This window comes from Amia ocellicauda, chromosome 1 (assembly GCF_036373705.1).
Source record: "Amia ocellicauda isolate fAmiCal2 chromosome 1, fAmiCal2.hap1, whole genome shotgun sequence".
NCBI lineage: Eukaryota > Metazoa > Chordata > Actinopteri > Amiiformes > Amiidae > Amia > Amia ocellicauda.
The window spans coordinates 30,874,052-30,890,236 of record NC_089850.1 but is presented as its reverse complement, the minus strand read 5'-3'; the positions used below and the strand labels follow the sequence as shown (position 1 = coordinate 30,890,236).

Sequence of the window (16,185 nt, the reverse complement as noted above, 5' to 3'; positions counted from 1 at the left end):
CAAAACTGAATGTCTGAATGGGAAAGAAAGGTGATTTAAGCAATTTTGAGCGTGGCATGGTTGTTGGTGCCAGACGGGCCGGTCTGAGTATTTCACAATCTGCTCAGTTACTGGGATTTTCACGCACAATCATTTCTAGGGTTTACAAAGAATGGTGTGAAAAGGGAAAAACATCCAGTATGCGGCAGTCCTGTGGGCGAAAATGCCTTGTTGATGCTAGAGGTCAGAGGAGAATGGGCCGACTGATTCAAGCTGATAGAAGAGCAACTTTGACTGAAATAACCACTCGTTACAACCGAGGTATGCAGCAAAGCATTTGTGAAGCCACAACACGTACAACCTTGAGGCGGATGGGCTACAACAGCAGAAGACCCCACCGGGTACCACTCATCTCCACTACAAATAGGAAAAAGAGGCTACAATTTGCACAAGCTCACCAAAATTGGACAGTTGAAGACTGGAAAAATGTTGCCTGGTCTGATGAGTCTCGATTTCTGTTGAGACATTCAGATGGTAGAGTCAGAATTTGGCATAAACAGAATGAGAACATGGATCCATCAGCCTTGTTACCACTGTGCAGGCTGGTGGTGGTGGTGTAATGGTGTGGGGGATGTTTTCTTGGCACACTTTAGGCCCCTTAGTGCCAATTGGGCATCGTTTAAATGCCACGGCCTACCTGAGCATTGTTTCTGACCATGTCCATCCCTTTATGACCACCATGTACCCATCCTCTGATGGCTACTTCCAGCAGGATAATGCACCATGTCACAAAGGTCGAATCATTTCAAATTGGTTTCTTGAACATGACAATGAGTTCACTGTACTAAACTGGCCCCCACAGTCACCAGGTCTCAACCCAATAGAGCATCTTTGGGATGTGGTGGAACGGGAGCTTCGTGCCCTGGATGTGCATCCCACAAATCTCCATTAACTGCAAGATGCTATCCTATCAATATGGGCCAACATTTCTAAAGAATGCTTTCAGCACCTTGTTGAATCAATGCCACGTAGAATTAAGGCAGTTCTGAAGGTGAAAGGGGGTCAAACACAGTATTAGTATGCGGTTCCTAATAATCCTTTAGGTGAGTGTATATGTCTAGTTGACAAGTTTCTTTGGCCACAAAACAGATTTTTCAGATTTTCCGGCCAAATGTGCACGCACATCATCACTTCACGAGTTACAAGCATTGCATGTAAACTCCCCGTGGCATTTGAGTAAACTTGTGTGTGTGTATAATTATTTATGTGTGTGTGTGTATATACACTGCTCACAAAAATTAAGGGCACACATATTCATCACAGTATAACACCAAGTCAGTTAAACTTCAGGGATGTCAATCTGTCCAGTTAGGAAGCCTAAGCGATTGTGAATCAATGTCACCTGTTTTGGTGCAAATGAAAGTGACAACAGGTGCACTGGAGAGGCAAAACCAAGACAACCCCCAAAAAGGGAATGGTTTTGCAGGTGGTGGCCACAGACAACTGCTCTCTCCATATCCTTCCTGACTGATTCTTCTCTAGTCTTGCGTTTTGCTAGTGTCCTTATCACTACTGGTAGCATGAGGCGGTACCTGCAGCCCATTCAGGTTGCACAGGTAGTCCAGCTCCTCCAGGATGGCACATCCATACGTGCCATCGCAAGAAGGTTTGCTGATCCAGGTCTGGGAGGAGATCCCCCAGGACACCATCCGCCATCTCATCAGGAGCATGCACAGACATTGTCGGGAGTGCATACAGGCACGTGGGGGCCATACATACTACTGAGTCACATTATGAGTTGCTGTGATGAAATTCACACAAGTTGGAACAGTCTGAGATTTCAATTGTTTACTTTGATTTTCGGTATGAGTTTGAATCCAGCCCTCAATGGTTGGTGATTTTGCTTTCAACTGACCATTGTTATGTCATTTTGTTCTCAACGAATTACACAATGTACAGTAAAGGCTTTGATCTTTAATATATTTCGTTAATCGAGATCCGATGTGTGATTTAAGTGTTCCCTTAATTTTTTTGAGCAGTGTATCTATTACAAAACAAACCAGCAACAACAGATGTCTACTACTATAAAATTAACTCACTTCACCAACACAAATATTACAATTAGGCTAAACACACAGAGCTCGACGTAAGTTAAATCCTAATAAATTTGCCTTACCTTTACTTGATGTTATTTATTTTATGCAGTTTTTACGTTTCAGTCGGCTTCTTCTCCAACTACACAAACTCCCGCCTGCAAGCCAAACCTAGTGGAACAACCAATCACAGCTCTTTGTTCAGCATAAAGCCCTCCCCTATAGGCCTAAGAGGCAATCACAACACAGAAATCACCCCCACTTGTTGTGTCAATCAAGACCAGAATCCATATTCTTAAGGCTCTCTTTAATTAAAAACACTTTAATATACTAATGATATGCTGCGACTTGTTTCCTCTCAGTGAATAGACCTTGTTACTTGTGGAAATAACATTTAATTTAGGCCACCCATGTATCTAATATTAAGGTTTTATGAATCTGATTTTTACTGTCCTATAAACCCTTCACTTAAATATTTACTAGGTAATTTATTTTAAAGGAGGTTGGTGTAATGCAGTGGTGTATTCACATCATTACACCTCTCCAAGGCTTTTCCTTATTTTAAACTCCAGGCCATGGCACCATTTCAGAGGTGCAGGTTGCAGCATCTCTTTACATTTCAACAGGCTGGTAGCCAAATGTGTATTAACTGCTGTGGCATACTATGAGTTCAGTTGTCTGTAAGCCCTCTCTCCAGCTCGAGATATAACGCATATAAAGGTTTGCTTCTTCCTTTGTGGGTGTGGAAAGGGTTAGGTGACTTGCTTCCAACACTGCAGCTTTACAACACCAGAAACCAGAGCAAGCTTTGAAATGCAGAGTACAGATCTAATTACACAGCTTGTAACTGTGGAACCACTTCTCCCTTCTCTAAATTACTTTGCCTTTCTTATTTGCATAATTTAATGCACAGCGGTTGGCCACTGAAATACAAGATTTTGCGACAGTGTAAATTAACCCTCTTAGGACTGAATTGCTTTCTTGCCCATTATAAATCTGGTAATTGCTTCCCCAATTTGTCTAATAAAAATAACATACTTTGCTAGGTTCCCTGCACTGACCTTTAATCAGAGATTGCTCTTACTGCCTGCTCTTGTACAAGGGTAATCTTTATCACTAGTCAGATTCAATATTCATTTGGTGATGTTAAACTTTCACTTTACTAATAAAGATGTATTAAAGTTGTATGACCTTTTTATTTTATTTGTTTCTGGAGAATGTAATGACTTTTTTTTTTCTCTCAAAATGATTTAATCACATTGTCATTAAGATTGCCTCCTTGATGTGGAGTGGCATGTCTGTACTTAGCTCCTCATCACAGTGAGTGTCATCATAAATAGACATTCGCTTTTTAACATCTCAATACTAGTGGATTATGTTATAATTAATCCCTAATAAACTGGAGTTTATTTGTTACCACCCTTTACGTTTTGTTTTGTTTTGTGTTTTTCTGCCATTGCTGAAGAGAGGTTGTCATAAACGTATCCTAGACTGTCAGGCTCAGTGTCTGTCTGTCTTCAGAGTCCTTCAAAGGAACATATGGGGTATGAGGTCGTTATGCTTAAATAATCCTGCCAGCAATACCGTTTTACTGTCAAAGAAGTAGTTTGAAATCTCTTGACCTCTTCGCTGGTGTATTTCTGACATTAGAATATCCGACTTCATGGTGGTGAGTTTGGTAGTGTAGGTGCTGGCGTCTGGGTCTGACAGGCCTTCAGTAGTGAGTTTCTCAGTAGGTACAGGCTATGTGTGCACAGTGCCTAGTTGTTGCTTACCGTTTAAGCGTGCAACACTCACAGTTTGTAAAATTGTATTACATTTAAAAAGTCTCATATCCTGTATTAACATTTCAAACCAGGTCTATAAAAATGCCAGTATCTGAAGAACCTTAAAGTGACTGAATTGTTTTTAATTAGAGTTTAGAGTATTTTTTTGTTTAGTCTTTTTTACATGGGTACAGCATTGCATTTATTTTATTTTTTTCTCGCTCCAATGAGTTTTTATCAAGAAGGATGTGAAATAAATGTTATTCAGCATTATTTAAATGCTCAGGAAAGATCAGCCTCATTAACTGTGACTGGTAGCTATACGGGATTACTACATCGCATCAGACTGTGCAAAACTACAGCATAGAATTGAATGTCTGTATGTTTTTATTTATTTATTTACTTGCTTACCTTATTAATAAGATCCTTTTTGCTGTTTGGGAGTGCTTTTTTTAAGAGGCAACCTCAATGTAGCAGATTGTAGCCCAGCTGTAAGTGTCACCTGGAATTAGGTGTAAGTTGAGAACTGGATAAATTAATAACATTGTCATTCAAAAAAATACAGACAGTGACCTATGGAACTGTTGGCAGATATCTGAGGATGTGTTTATTGTGAAATTAGAGATGCATACTTTTATGGCAATGGACCTTCATTCGCTGAGGAGCCCTACAGCTTTCCCAAAAAACTGATTAATCTGTTTCCCGTTTCAACCTGGATATTTTAACATTACAACAGTGCTGGTCAATTCTCAATCTCTGGGTATAGAATTGGACTCAGCCCCCATGACAGTTTCAGTGCTGCTGTGAATGTGATGTCAGCTGCGTTTAGTGTATGCTCCAGAAGGTCTCTTGCATTAGATGTTTCGGCATGTTGCCCTTTTATGTCTCCTTTCTTAACCTTTCATAAAAAATGCATTGGCATTCTTAACAAATGAATATAAATACTCGTTTGATTCTGTGACTGGCATTTTAAAGTCTCAGATGGTGAACCAAGTTCCAAAGCACAATCTGTATCTGTACAGCACACACACACACACACATGCACACACACACACTTCAAAGTTTTACTTTCTTGAACATAACAATAAAATGATCAAGCAGCCTGTAACTTTGTTGTTCAGACAACCCTGAACAGGGGGGAAAAAACAGTGGAAATGAAATCAGAAGTATGTTAAAAATAGAAATGTACCGCAATGCTTTACAAGATCTGAATATAAAACTTCAATGAGTAATTGTGCTTCTGTAATATTATATAATATTGTTTTGAATTTAAGAGAACAATTTCAGTGTGGAACTATTTTAATCTCTAAACTTAGCACCATATAACGATAAAACACAATTTGCTCCTTCATTTGTCACTGTAGTAAACCTATATCTAAGCCTGTGAATGTAGTTTACTGGCAAACACATGCGCTGTCGATTCCTTTTCCCAAGTTTCAAGCTGTACAGAACCTGCTAACCACACTCTTTGTGAATGAATTAAAAGACAAAGATGACTATACCTGCCACAAGTGATTAAATGTTGTCATTCATATACATATTAACTTTACCCCAGTTCACCAGTGGGACAGCTTGGATTCAAACTGCCGATCTCCAGGTTTTCTCACTCACTTTACACACCAATTGAACACTATCAGTGTAACCTTTATGGTGATGGTGAGGTTCTGATTAAAGATTTGATCATCATACTTTACTGGTGTCCCTGCCAGTCGGAATGAACTATAGAATAACAAGCATCACTGCTCCCAGCAACATAAGATTTAGCATAATACAGTTATTTTGACTTTGTTGGTGTAAGAACAGAAAGATCAGTTTAGATGCATGATCCACCCACACTGTACCCACATAGTATTTTATGTTAATATATTAAAATCTAAGTATAACTAGATAAGTCTAAACTATAATGTAGACAGGATGTTTTTGCATTTCTTTAAATCATGGATCACCTCTTAATATTGAATTATAGTATATCATTCTGGTAGCATAGAAAAGCATGGTCTGCATTAAATAAGCTTCAGTGAATGTAATAGGCTGGTACTGTCATCCAGCGACCATTTCTCTGAACAGCACAACTTCAGTGCACATGCGAGGAGATGGCAGATCTGGTACTCTATACCAATTCGGTTTACATCTGAAGCCACAAACGCTTTGGTTCTGCAAACGCCTGCTGTGCGTGATGCTGTGAAGGTGAATTCTTCTACTGAAATTGTAATACACAATATATAATTTAACACGTCGAAATTATGAATTAACGAGAACGTTATGAATAAGGTGGTGTTATAAATGAGCAGAAATCACACGCCTTTTTGCATTCCACTATCTACTGTGTGTCCATTACACAAGGCTGTGTATTCTCAAATGGAAAACCGATGAACCACACTGATGGCAGGATCATTTACTGTAAATCTTTTGTGTTGAAAACCTAACATTCAATTATAATATTCCGTGGATTTCCAAACACTGGGAAACTGTTTCATCCTGTTCAGGAGAGAGGGAAAAGTGATAAATGTATCTAGTTTGCAAACCAGCACTTTTCATTGCACATGTGACTATTGGCTGTGGCCTTGGGATATTAAATCAAGAAACAATAAAGGGCAATGGGGAAGTAAGTGTCTGTAGAGTGGGGTGGTAGTGGATCTGGAAGATGCGTCAAGGTTAGCATCACGTCTGTTTGTCAGGGAATGACAAAGACTATTATCTGCTGCTTATACTGCAGAAGTCCAATCCTCTTCACTTACGTGTGTGCTTAAGTACTTACATGTAACGTCTTGCTGATATCTGATTATATTGCACAGAAATCTGGTAAATAAGTAATGTGTAGTATTATTAGTAGTAAATGGGTTACCTAGGACAGAAGGTATGTTTAGACCTGGAGGATTCAAATCAGTGATGTTTGTAATACGTAACTGGGGGGGTTGAGTGTTGAGACACTTGGGGGGCCTAATGAGTCACTTTAAAACTAAACATGTCCAACACACTGAATAAATGTCTGTTTTTGTGTTTCTCTATGTGTACACATGTGTAAAGAGCTGGCTGACTTGGTTTCAGCATGGTGCTCATAAGACCTTCATCCACCAGCAGTTTAAAAATAGTTGGATATGATGTATTGGTCTATTCCTAAATCCATATTAATTGACTTGCCTTTGCTTAATAAATTAGTTTGGACTCTTGTGGATTACTGTGGAATCCCAGCTGGATAAATGTGAGTTATTGTTTAGAATCAACATTAATATAACAAAGGAATCTATCTCCTCTTTTGGAGAGTCTGTTGCGCTAAGCCAGCATCCATTTTGTCCGTATTTTTTTAAATGAAAACTATAGTCATATGTATCATTATTTGATAAAAAAAAAAAGCAAAATGGCCCTCATGCATAACTAACACCCAATGTATCATTTGAGGCAGTGGCTTTTTCCTCATTATAGTGTCTGTTACCCATTTTATGAAGATAACAGATTGTTTAAGTCATAAAATATTATCTCACACAAAAACTGAATATTACTATACACCCTTTAAAAGAACACCACCTGGGGAAATTGTTCTGCTTACTGAGTGATATAAAAAGAATCAATTGTGGCACATTAGTGCTACACATCTACCTCTAAAGCTGTTACAAAAGCTGAAGGAGAAAGATAAACATCCCTCGGGCAGGAGCGAGAAAACACCTCTAACAATGGATGCCTTTTTTCCTCCAATCTTCAGTATACAATTACTTTACAGAATTATTCTAGGATGATAAAGAAAGGTCCTCTGCATGTCATAACTGTGTTACATTTAAGGTATTGATTATTTTTTGTTTGGATATTGACTTCTTGCAAGGTCAGTTTCAGTGTAATAGGAAAATAACTCCCTTTATTTTAAGTTTTGTATTAGGTGCATACGTAGCCACTGTTTTGACCTTCCCTGTAGGAAAAGTAAATAGTGAACAAGTAACTGGTTAGTGTGGAATTCATAGAAAATAGTGAGCTGTTGTGTCTGAAGCCCTCTCAGTACAAAATAATAATAACAACATGACTTTACAAAGGCAAACCTAAGGGAAGATAACATCACAGAGGTGTGTGTGTGTTTTTCTGCAGGGGTTATTTCAAGGTTGTTAATAAATCCCAATACATTTTTGTTTGCCTTCTTTAAGTATAGTACACTTAGCTTGTGTGATATGTCATGCAGCTCATTTAATTTGCTCAGAACTGTAGAGCAAATAAATTAATAAATTATTAAAATGGCTTTCTGTGATATTCATTTATGTATTTGTTTGTTTTCTCTTCTGCAGGTGATGGTTTTCGTGCATGCCAGGAATTCCACAGTTCGCACTGCCAAGAGCCTCATAGAGATGTCAAAGAACCGCGGAGAGACTTCCTTCTTTCTCTCAGAACAAGGCCCAGATTATGCGCAGTCAGAGAAACAGGTATGCAGTCTTCAATAATAACTTCTTGATGTTGGTAATATAAAATTGAGCTACATACGTCTGCTTCATTAGGAATCAAATTGTCCTGATAAAAGTGTAATTAAATGTGCATTCTGTTGAGATTATATAGTCATTTTTAATACCCTCTGTGGCTGACCTCTAAATACAATATCTGTTCTATTCTGAAAAAGACTGTTAGCTCTTAAGATGACAGTTTCTTCTTATGGATCCATTGGTACAGAACTTTAACTGTAATTAGTGACAGGTCCACCTTGTAAAAATCAATAGATCATCACTTTTTAGAGATCCATATGGATTCTGCAATTAAAATCACTACAATATGGAATAGCAAAGTGTATATGTTGATAAAATTGTGCAAATGATAAAATGTGATGATTGTGTTTTATTTGCTTATATAAAAGTATGGAATTTTAGGACAGCTGTTCCAAAACATTCCAAAGAACCAAAACGAAAACAACTTCTTAGATAAACGACATGAGGCCATCATGTCACCCACTGTGGGTTCTGTGCTAACCAGTAAACAGTGACATAAATGTGGACCATAGCCCAGCTAACTATTCCTTGTTTTTCAGAACTAATCGGAGGTGTTTAGAGTCCTGTCTGGGCAGATAAAACATTTAATTTGGCGAACTATTTTGCTGTTTGCAAGAGGGGGGTGAAGATAATTAGGATGTAGATGTGAGGGGGGGGACAGTACAGACAGAGATTTTCCTTTAATTCAACTGGTCAACAACAATTTCTGAATGTTTGCCCAAATTTGCCACATAAGAAAATGGCTATCATTAAGAAATAGTGGTACGAGATTTATTCCGTTGTTGCTTTCAGCTGAGATGCCAGAGCAATAGCAATGACTAGAACAGAAACAGAAAAGTTACAGAAATGTAAGATTATTGTTAATAATAATAATAATAATAATAATAATAATAATAATAAGTAGACCTATATTTGTGTAACGGGACTATGAGCACATTATGCATGAGCACATTACAAGTGACGAAACCTCTGCAAAGCAGTGCAGTGATAAATGTCCCGCAGCTGGAGAGTCTTTTGGCGTAGCGGGCTTCACTATGGCAGTGCAGAGCAGAGGAGGAGAGTTGAATCCCGATCATGGAGCTCCGATCACACCAGCTACGTTTGCAGATGCTTTTATATTTATTCAACACTTACTCATATATACTTTATTTTATATTAAGCTTTAAAGAAAATTATGTTCCTGTCGTAGTAAAATGTATATGATGTAGTGACAAGAAGCAGATGTTTATTGGTTGTGTTGGTAGTTCTGACGGTCTTGTAGATGTGCTGCTTGCAAAATTGATCTTTTGAATGGTTGTTCCAACATCTGTTTTTTTGCAGTGTAAAATTAACATGTTGGATTTGTGTGTATGATATTTAAAAGTTAGATTTTGAAAATAGCAATTATGAACTACTTATTTACATATTAGTGAACACCATTTTGTTTTATTTTTACCTACATAATAGCCATTCTAACAATCCTTAATGGTGCCTAAACATGAAGAATACTTTTAATTTGATAAAGTATGGATGTTGAGTTTTATTTTTACTTCCGTTCCTTACATAGGGACATATTTTATTCTTACTGTAGTAATTCCTCCTGGCTCTTTTGTATGAACAATGCAGCAGATAGAAGCAATGGATTGATTTGTCATATGACAAGACAGTAACATAAACGTTTATAAACATACTTTTGACAGTTTTTGTTCTCAGTGTGAAAGGTGAGAAAGACAATTGAATCAGAACTACTAAGCGAAAGCACGCTAGTCACATTGCCTTTATAAATGTTCATATTTTATTCTGATTTAACATGATTCAAATAATGTCTACAGTTTTAATTTTAATGAAATTCCTATTATTAAGCTCTTAGAGCAAAAGCCCACCTATTTTATGGTAATTGTGTATAGATTAATAGACAAGGGTAATTATTATGTTTCGTCTGTGCTATTTATATGATGTAGCTTTAGTGACACCGCTGGGGTATGTTTAGTCTAATGGGAGGATCAGGGACAGGCTAATGTTTAAGGAGCATTGCAGGATGTTGTGCTTGTAATTGTCAGGGGAGGTGGGAACTGCATTTTTTTGTGTGTTTTTAAACTCTAACAAACAGTACTTATTTAAGAAGGTTTACCAAGACTTAAAATTGAAAATAATGTAGTTTACTTACATGCAGACTCCTTTACCAAGTTTTCCAGTTTTCTCCAGCAAAGCTTCCAATCTCCCATCTTCTCCTCTTATTCTTGCTAATTTTTAATCTCTTGGGATCCATTCCAAAGCTGCTTTAGTCTATCTCTGATCTGTTCTCCCTGCATTGTGCCCAGCCAGTTTTACAACTTCACCATTTCAGTGAAGCATATACATTGTTATTGCATCCGTTTGTTTTTATGTCTCTTCTTTGTTTTGTGTAATTTTTGTTTAGTTTAGTATTTAATAACCACACTTTGAAGCCATAGGTGAGCACTGGTAGTATGCATTCATCAAATGCCTTTTTCTTTAAGTAAATGGGCAGCTTTCCCATCAGTGGTGTGCCATTTCTCTGTTTTCTTGAGTAAGATCTCCATTTGTACTGATCTGTTGACCAAGATAGACATAACTTCTTAATCAATCTTCTTAATTTTCACAAAGCTGTTGAACATGACTTTGGTCTTTGTCAGTTCATTTTGAGTCCAGTTTTCCTTCTTGCATCCAAGAGTTGCAGAATTCGAAGCTACGTGAAAAAATATATATAGCATACATACATATACAATTAATATAATTGTAGTGATCAATTTGCTATGTATTTATATTTGTATGTATTTATTTTCTGAAACTAAGTTTTAGCAATAAGCAGAGGAATATGAAATTGGGATCAAGAACTTTATTTAAGCTTCATCCTCCAGGGATATCTGTAAATAAAGCAGAGGATGCAGCTAAAAGTCAGTTTTTGCAGGGTCAATGGGGTTTTGTATAGATATGAGGAAGTTATCAATTAAAATAGTCCATAAACTGAAATGCATTTAACATGAGCAGCATTCAAGTTCAGTAGGTTTTGGAGATTCTTGGCAATTCTGAATGAACACCAAGATGAGTCACTCATGACTGAAGCCCTACATATTTGACAGGTGATTCAAACAACTAACCCCCATGGCTTCCAGTCCAAAACCTCATTAAAACTGATACGAAGAATAATTAAGTAACATAATCAACACATCATCTTGGATTTTGATATGCTTTGCTACCGTGGGACTGTTCTGTGGTGCATAGTTGCCAGTCAGATGCATAACCCTTCCTCATTGAGCTTTATGAACATTTTTACACTTCAAATCATTACAATATTGTAGCCCTTGTCAATATTGTTAATGATATTCTGATGCCCAGCGGTCCTGGCTCATTTATTTTGTGTGTTCTCTTGGACCTCAGTGCTTTGTGTGGTACAGTTAACCACTGCATTTTTCTTTGTCAGATGGAGCACATTGTAAGTATTCCAAGATCTTGTTGGTATTGGTGTTGGTACATTCTTTAGAGAATTGAATCTTTATGTGGGTTGAATCGGTAAATGTTTAGCTTTACTCACCAGCTCAATTTTCTCTCAGAGGTCCCCCAGGGTTCTGTACTGGGGCCGAGGTCATTTACAATGTATAGACTATCATTATGCTCATAGTCACTATACTGCACAGGGTTGTAACTTGGCCACTAATGCCCTGCACAATACGGGCCATTCTGCAGTGTGTCATTCCATACATCCATTGTACAGTGAAGTCCCTATATAATTTAACAGCCTGATAACCTTGCTTTCAGTCCAAAACTTCAGTCAAGCCACAGGAGTGAAACAAATTGATAGACAGATAGGTGAATGCAAGGTTACATTCTCAATAATAAAGTTAGTTTTATCACCCATCTGTTTACTCAACAAATACATGTCTGGCTACATTAGATCCAAGAGCCTTACAGGTTAATCCATTGTCAGATTATCTTTCAAACTGTATCTTTATCCGTATAATGTGTTTTACTGCTTAATTTTTTGTAGCTTTATTTTTCATTAAATTGCGATGTACAATTTCAGTATATGTACCGCAGTTTGTATGGTTTATGCAGATAACGAATACTTGTGAACATAATAGAATATAAACTCATATAAAACTGAAATTTAATTTGAGATTCATCTTTTTTTTATTCAAGCTTCTCAGTTTTGATACATTTCAACAAGCAATCAGAAAAAAACAGCACTACACAGAGAAATAATTTTCATAGCCATTGAACACTTCATTTCATGTGCGTTGTGTGACTGTGTGATTTTTCAAAATTCAAATATGTGATGAACATCTTGATAAATTAAATGCAACTTAGTATTCATGGAATATAGGCTGACGAAAGAAAAACAGCATAAAACAAGAAAGATCACTGAAGATGAAAGTTTAACACATGCAGACTATAAAATCACTCTGTGAATTACTTCAAAGCTCAAAGTAAAGATGATTTCAAATTATCTCCTGCTTTGTGTCAGCAGAGTGGACCCTTTGAAAGCCTCACAAACAAGCAGAACTATTTTTACCCATGTCAAAATACATGAGCTTTCAACAGTGTGAATGCCTCAAATACCCATGCTATCCACTTCAAATAGTGCCTTGCTCTAAATATGTACTATCAGGATTGGATTACCTATTAGATCATGGATTCCCCCAAGCTGAATTTGAACATAAGTGAACATCTTACATTAACAAAAGGCATTGGCATTCTGCTGTTATTTATTTTTTCATTGGGTTGGGGTTTAAACTTGTAAACTTTACAGGTACACCAGAAGAGCATGTCACTCACAGAATAACCTCTAAATTCTTCAAGGTGGATGGGTGTGAGATAACGGTCAACTAAGTCAGATAACTCATCGTGCCAACGTTATTCGGACCGTAACACAACTCATTAGTTACTGTCCAGCAGTAGAGCAAAAGGAGGTTTAGATTGTGATCAATATTGTAGTATGATTGATTTTATTTAGCCAAACATGATACTCACAGACAGCAATCAATAGTAAGCCTTAGAAATGTGTCTACGAAGATTTCTAGTCAAGGCATGATTTATTAAATTCCTGGCATCATTAAGTTGGATCAAAGCAATTTGTCTAGATAGCATTAATAGACACTGATTCTCTTTTAGGTGTTTATCATTTAGGGGCTTCTTTCTGCATTTATGCTTTACACAATACCTCACATATTAGATGCTTTTTGTTTCATCCTACCACTATATTTTCAGATGTTAGGGTTCAACAACAGACTTGTATTGTATGTATTTTAATGATTTATGGGATGTTTACAACATCAGTTAGAGATCATTATTGGAGCAGTTATTGTGATAGTTTAAATATTTTATTATACATATTTTGTATTGTAGAAGCTATGGACAGAAAGAGGTTAATCTTGTGTAGGCACTAAATTATGTGTGTATCAATATAATGTCTCCATTACAATTTACAATGTTTAGATGGCATTGGCAAAATGCTTTTCATATTGTTGATGCGTGTCATTATTTTCAGTATGCCTTTTGATCTTAGTACCCTGGTGCAGAGTTCCAATTTTCCGACTAATGTTTGTCACTAGACTTATCTAATCACACTCCTGACTCCCTTGTGAAATAAGCACGCTAAGATCCATTGTGCAGAACCCTTTTTATTTTTTGGAAAAGATCATGTGGAACTGTATATGCAGACAAATGGGGTAAAGATTCAGATTTACAAGATGTTTCCAGCAATACCTGCTGAAATTATAATACAAATATAACAGCTTAAGCAGCTAATGTTTGGGAGAATGTATTATTCACTGTCTACCTATATAAACTCTTTGGTTCAAATAATCTCAGTTCTAGAACAGAGAGTCTTGAGAGACATTTTGATCTTCCATTAATTTAAAAAAATGTCTTGCTTGCAATAAAATGCCTACATGTACCTCACACCTTGCCTTGTACAATCATCTTAGCTGCACCACCTCAAAGCATGATGTATTCAACTATTATTAACTAATTAAGGGTAAAGATAGCAAGGTTAGGATTTTGAAGAGAAGGCATTAATTTAATTAAGTGTCACAGTATGTGGTGTAAAAATATTTATATGAAGCCAGAAATTCTAATAACAGTTGAAGAAGCTGTTTTCCCCATGAAATATGAAATGTCAGTTATATATTTTCTGAAAATGACTGATCTGTTGCAATTATGAGAACATTTGATTCAGTTTATAATTGGTCATCAGACCTCTAAGACATAAAAACATTGAGGAAGCATATATATGTATATGTGTGTGTATTGGTCTGATTAATTGTCTGTCTCTGAACCAACGCATATCAATTGAGCGTGGTTCTGCATTTCTTATATCACACAATTAGGCTGTGCTGTGTATAGTCTTGTGCTTTCTATTCAAAAGATTGTCCTTTTTTTACTGGTAAATTATTTTCACCCCATATGTCCTATCTTGGGCCTACCAACAGGAATAGTTTTTGTTGTAGCTACGTGTGGAGCACTTTTGTGACGTTACACATGTTCTGTCTGTTTTAACAATGTATATCTGCCTTGGATATCTCACAAAATAAATTCAAATGGCACCTTTTAATTGAAAGTAATCAAGAACCTGTACACACAATAGGACCTAACTGTGTGATATAAAAGTAAAATAATGTTCAATTGATATGTGTCGGCTCAGAGAAAAGCTTAAAGGAAAATAAACCTGAACTGCTGACAGCCCTAGAATATATACACACTCAATAAAGCTCTTAAATATTCAGCACCTCACTCCGATTGAAAGGTACTTCAGTTCTAATCAAGTGTTGTCAGTCTGCTATCTAGTCAACAATAAGATCAAAGGAATATGAAGCCACAAAGATTACAATTACTAAAGCTACTTAAGTATCTATAAAATTTTCAAAACTCTATTTTATCAGAAAATTTATCAAATTGACAAAACTGTATTAGAATGTGTCCTCAGGCAGAACACATTATGTGCTTTGATCACATTTGCTGAAGATTTAATATGAAATTTAAAAGCTGGACCTCTTTGACAGAACAATGACTCAGCATATGTAGAGAAAATAATCTTGTATGTATGTGTGTACTGTACTTTTGTTTGTATGTATCATGCTTTTTTAAGATGCAGTTCATGGTCACATAAAATTCCATCTTGAAATTACAGATATCCCTTTAATTTGCTTTCAATATTGAGATTCCGAACAAAAATAATAATGTGAAGATCTGTAGGGCTGCACTGATTCATACATATGTTTTGCCTTTGAAGGTACTGAACGCATTACTGAATGAACGTTTGAACTTTTTACAGGCATAATGTGCATAATTTATTGGTGGCGTCACCATAACCTTATATTAATTTATTATATAAAAATATAATCTATAAAAAACATGTTTTATTTAATATCATAAACTACATTAATTACCCAGGTTTATTTTTCAACATGCTGGCAGTACTACTGTTTATAGTAATAGTAGGGTTATAATCATAACTTTTGGCTGTCATATGATTATGGAGACAGTTAATTTAATTGCTTTGGGCTGTTTGATAATTTGACAAAAAATACATTAGCAATGTCCAAATAGCAGAAGCCATTGGGGAATTTTATACTTTATTTTGCCAAAGTGAAGCAGAGAGCAGCGAACTCTCTCTGGATAACAGTGGATACTTAATGGCTACAAATAATAATGTAATGTAAAGATTAGCTGTTAAAATATCACAAAATGATTAAATAATTATTTAAATTGCATGCAATTTACTATTAAAACTTTGTAAAACAGTTTGTAAGATGCACCTATGTATTTATGGCACTGTATTAAAGCCTTGAAGAATCTCCAAAGGTTTAGAACTGCCTTCGAAGGCCTGGCTGGCAAATGAACCTTTGAGCACCTTATTATGTATGTTTTACTGGACCTGAGGTATACGAAGTT

The 16,185-nt window shown here is 36.4% G+C and overlaps 1 protein-coding gene across 1 annotated transcript in view; it reads left to right on the top strand.

Annotated features, from left to right (window-relative positions):
- Positions 1-16,185, top strand: part of ascc3 (activating signal cointegrator 1 complex subunit 3) — a 312,947-nt gene that overhangs the window by 190,157 nt on the left and 106,605 nt on the right. The window contains exon 14 of the mRNA XM_066701745.1: positions 8,107-8,241. Within this exon, the coding sequence (XP_066557842.1) occupies positions 8,107-8,241 (135 nt within the window). The remainder of the gene's footprint in view (positions 1-8,106; positions 8,242-16,185) is intronic.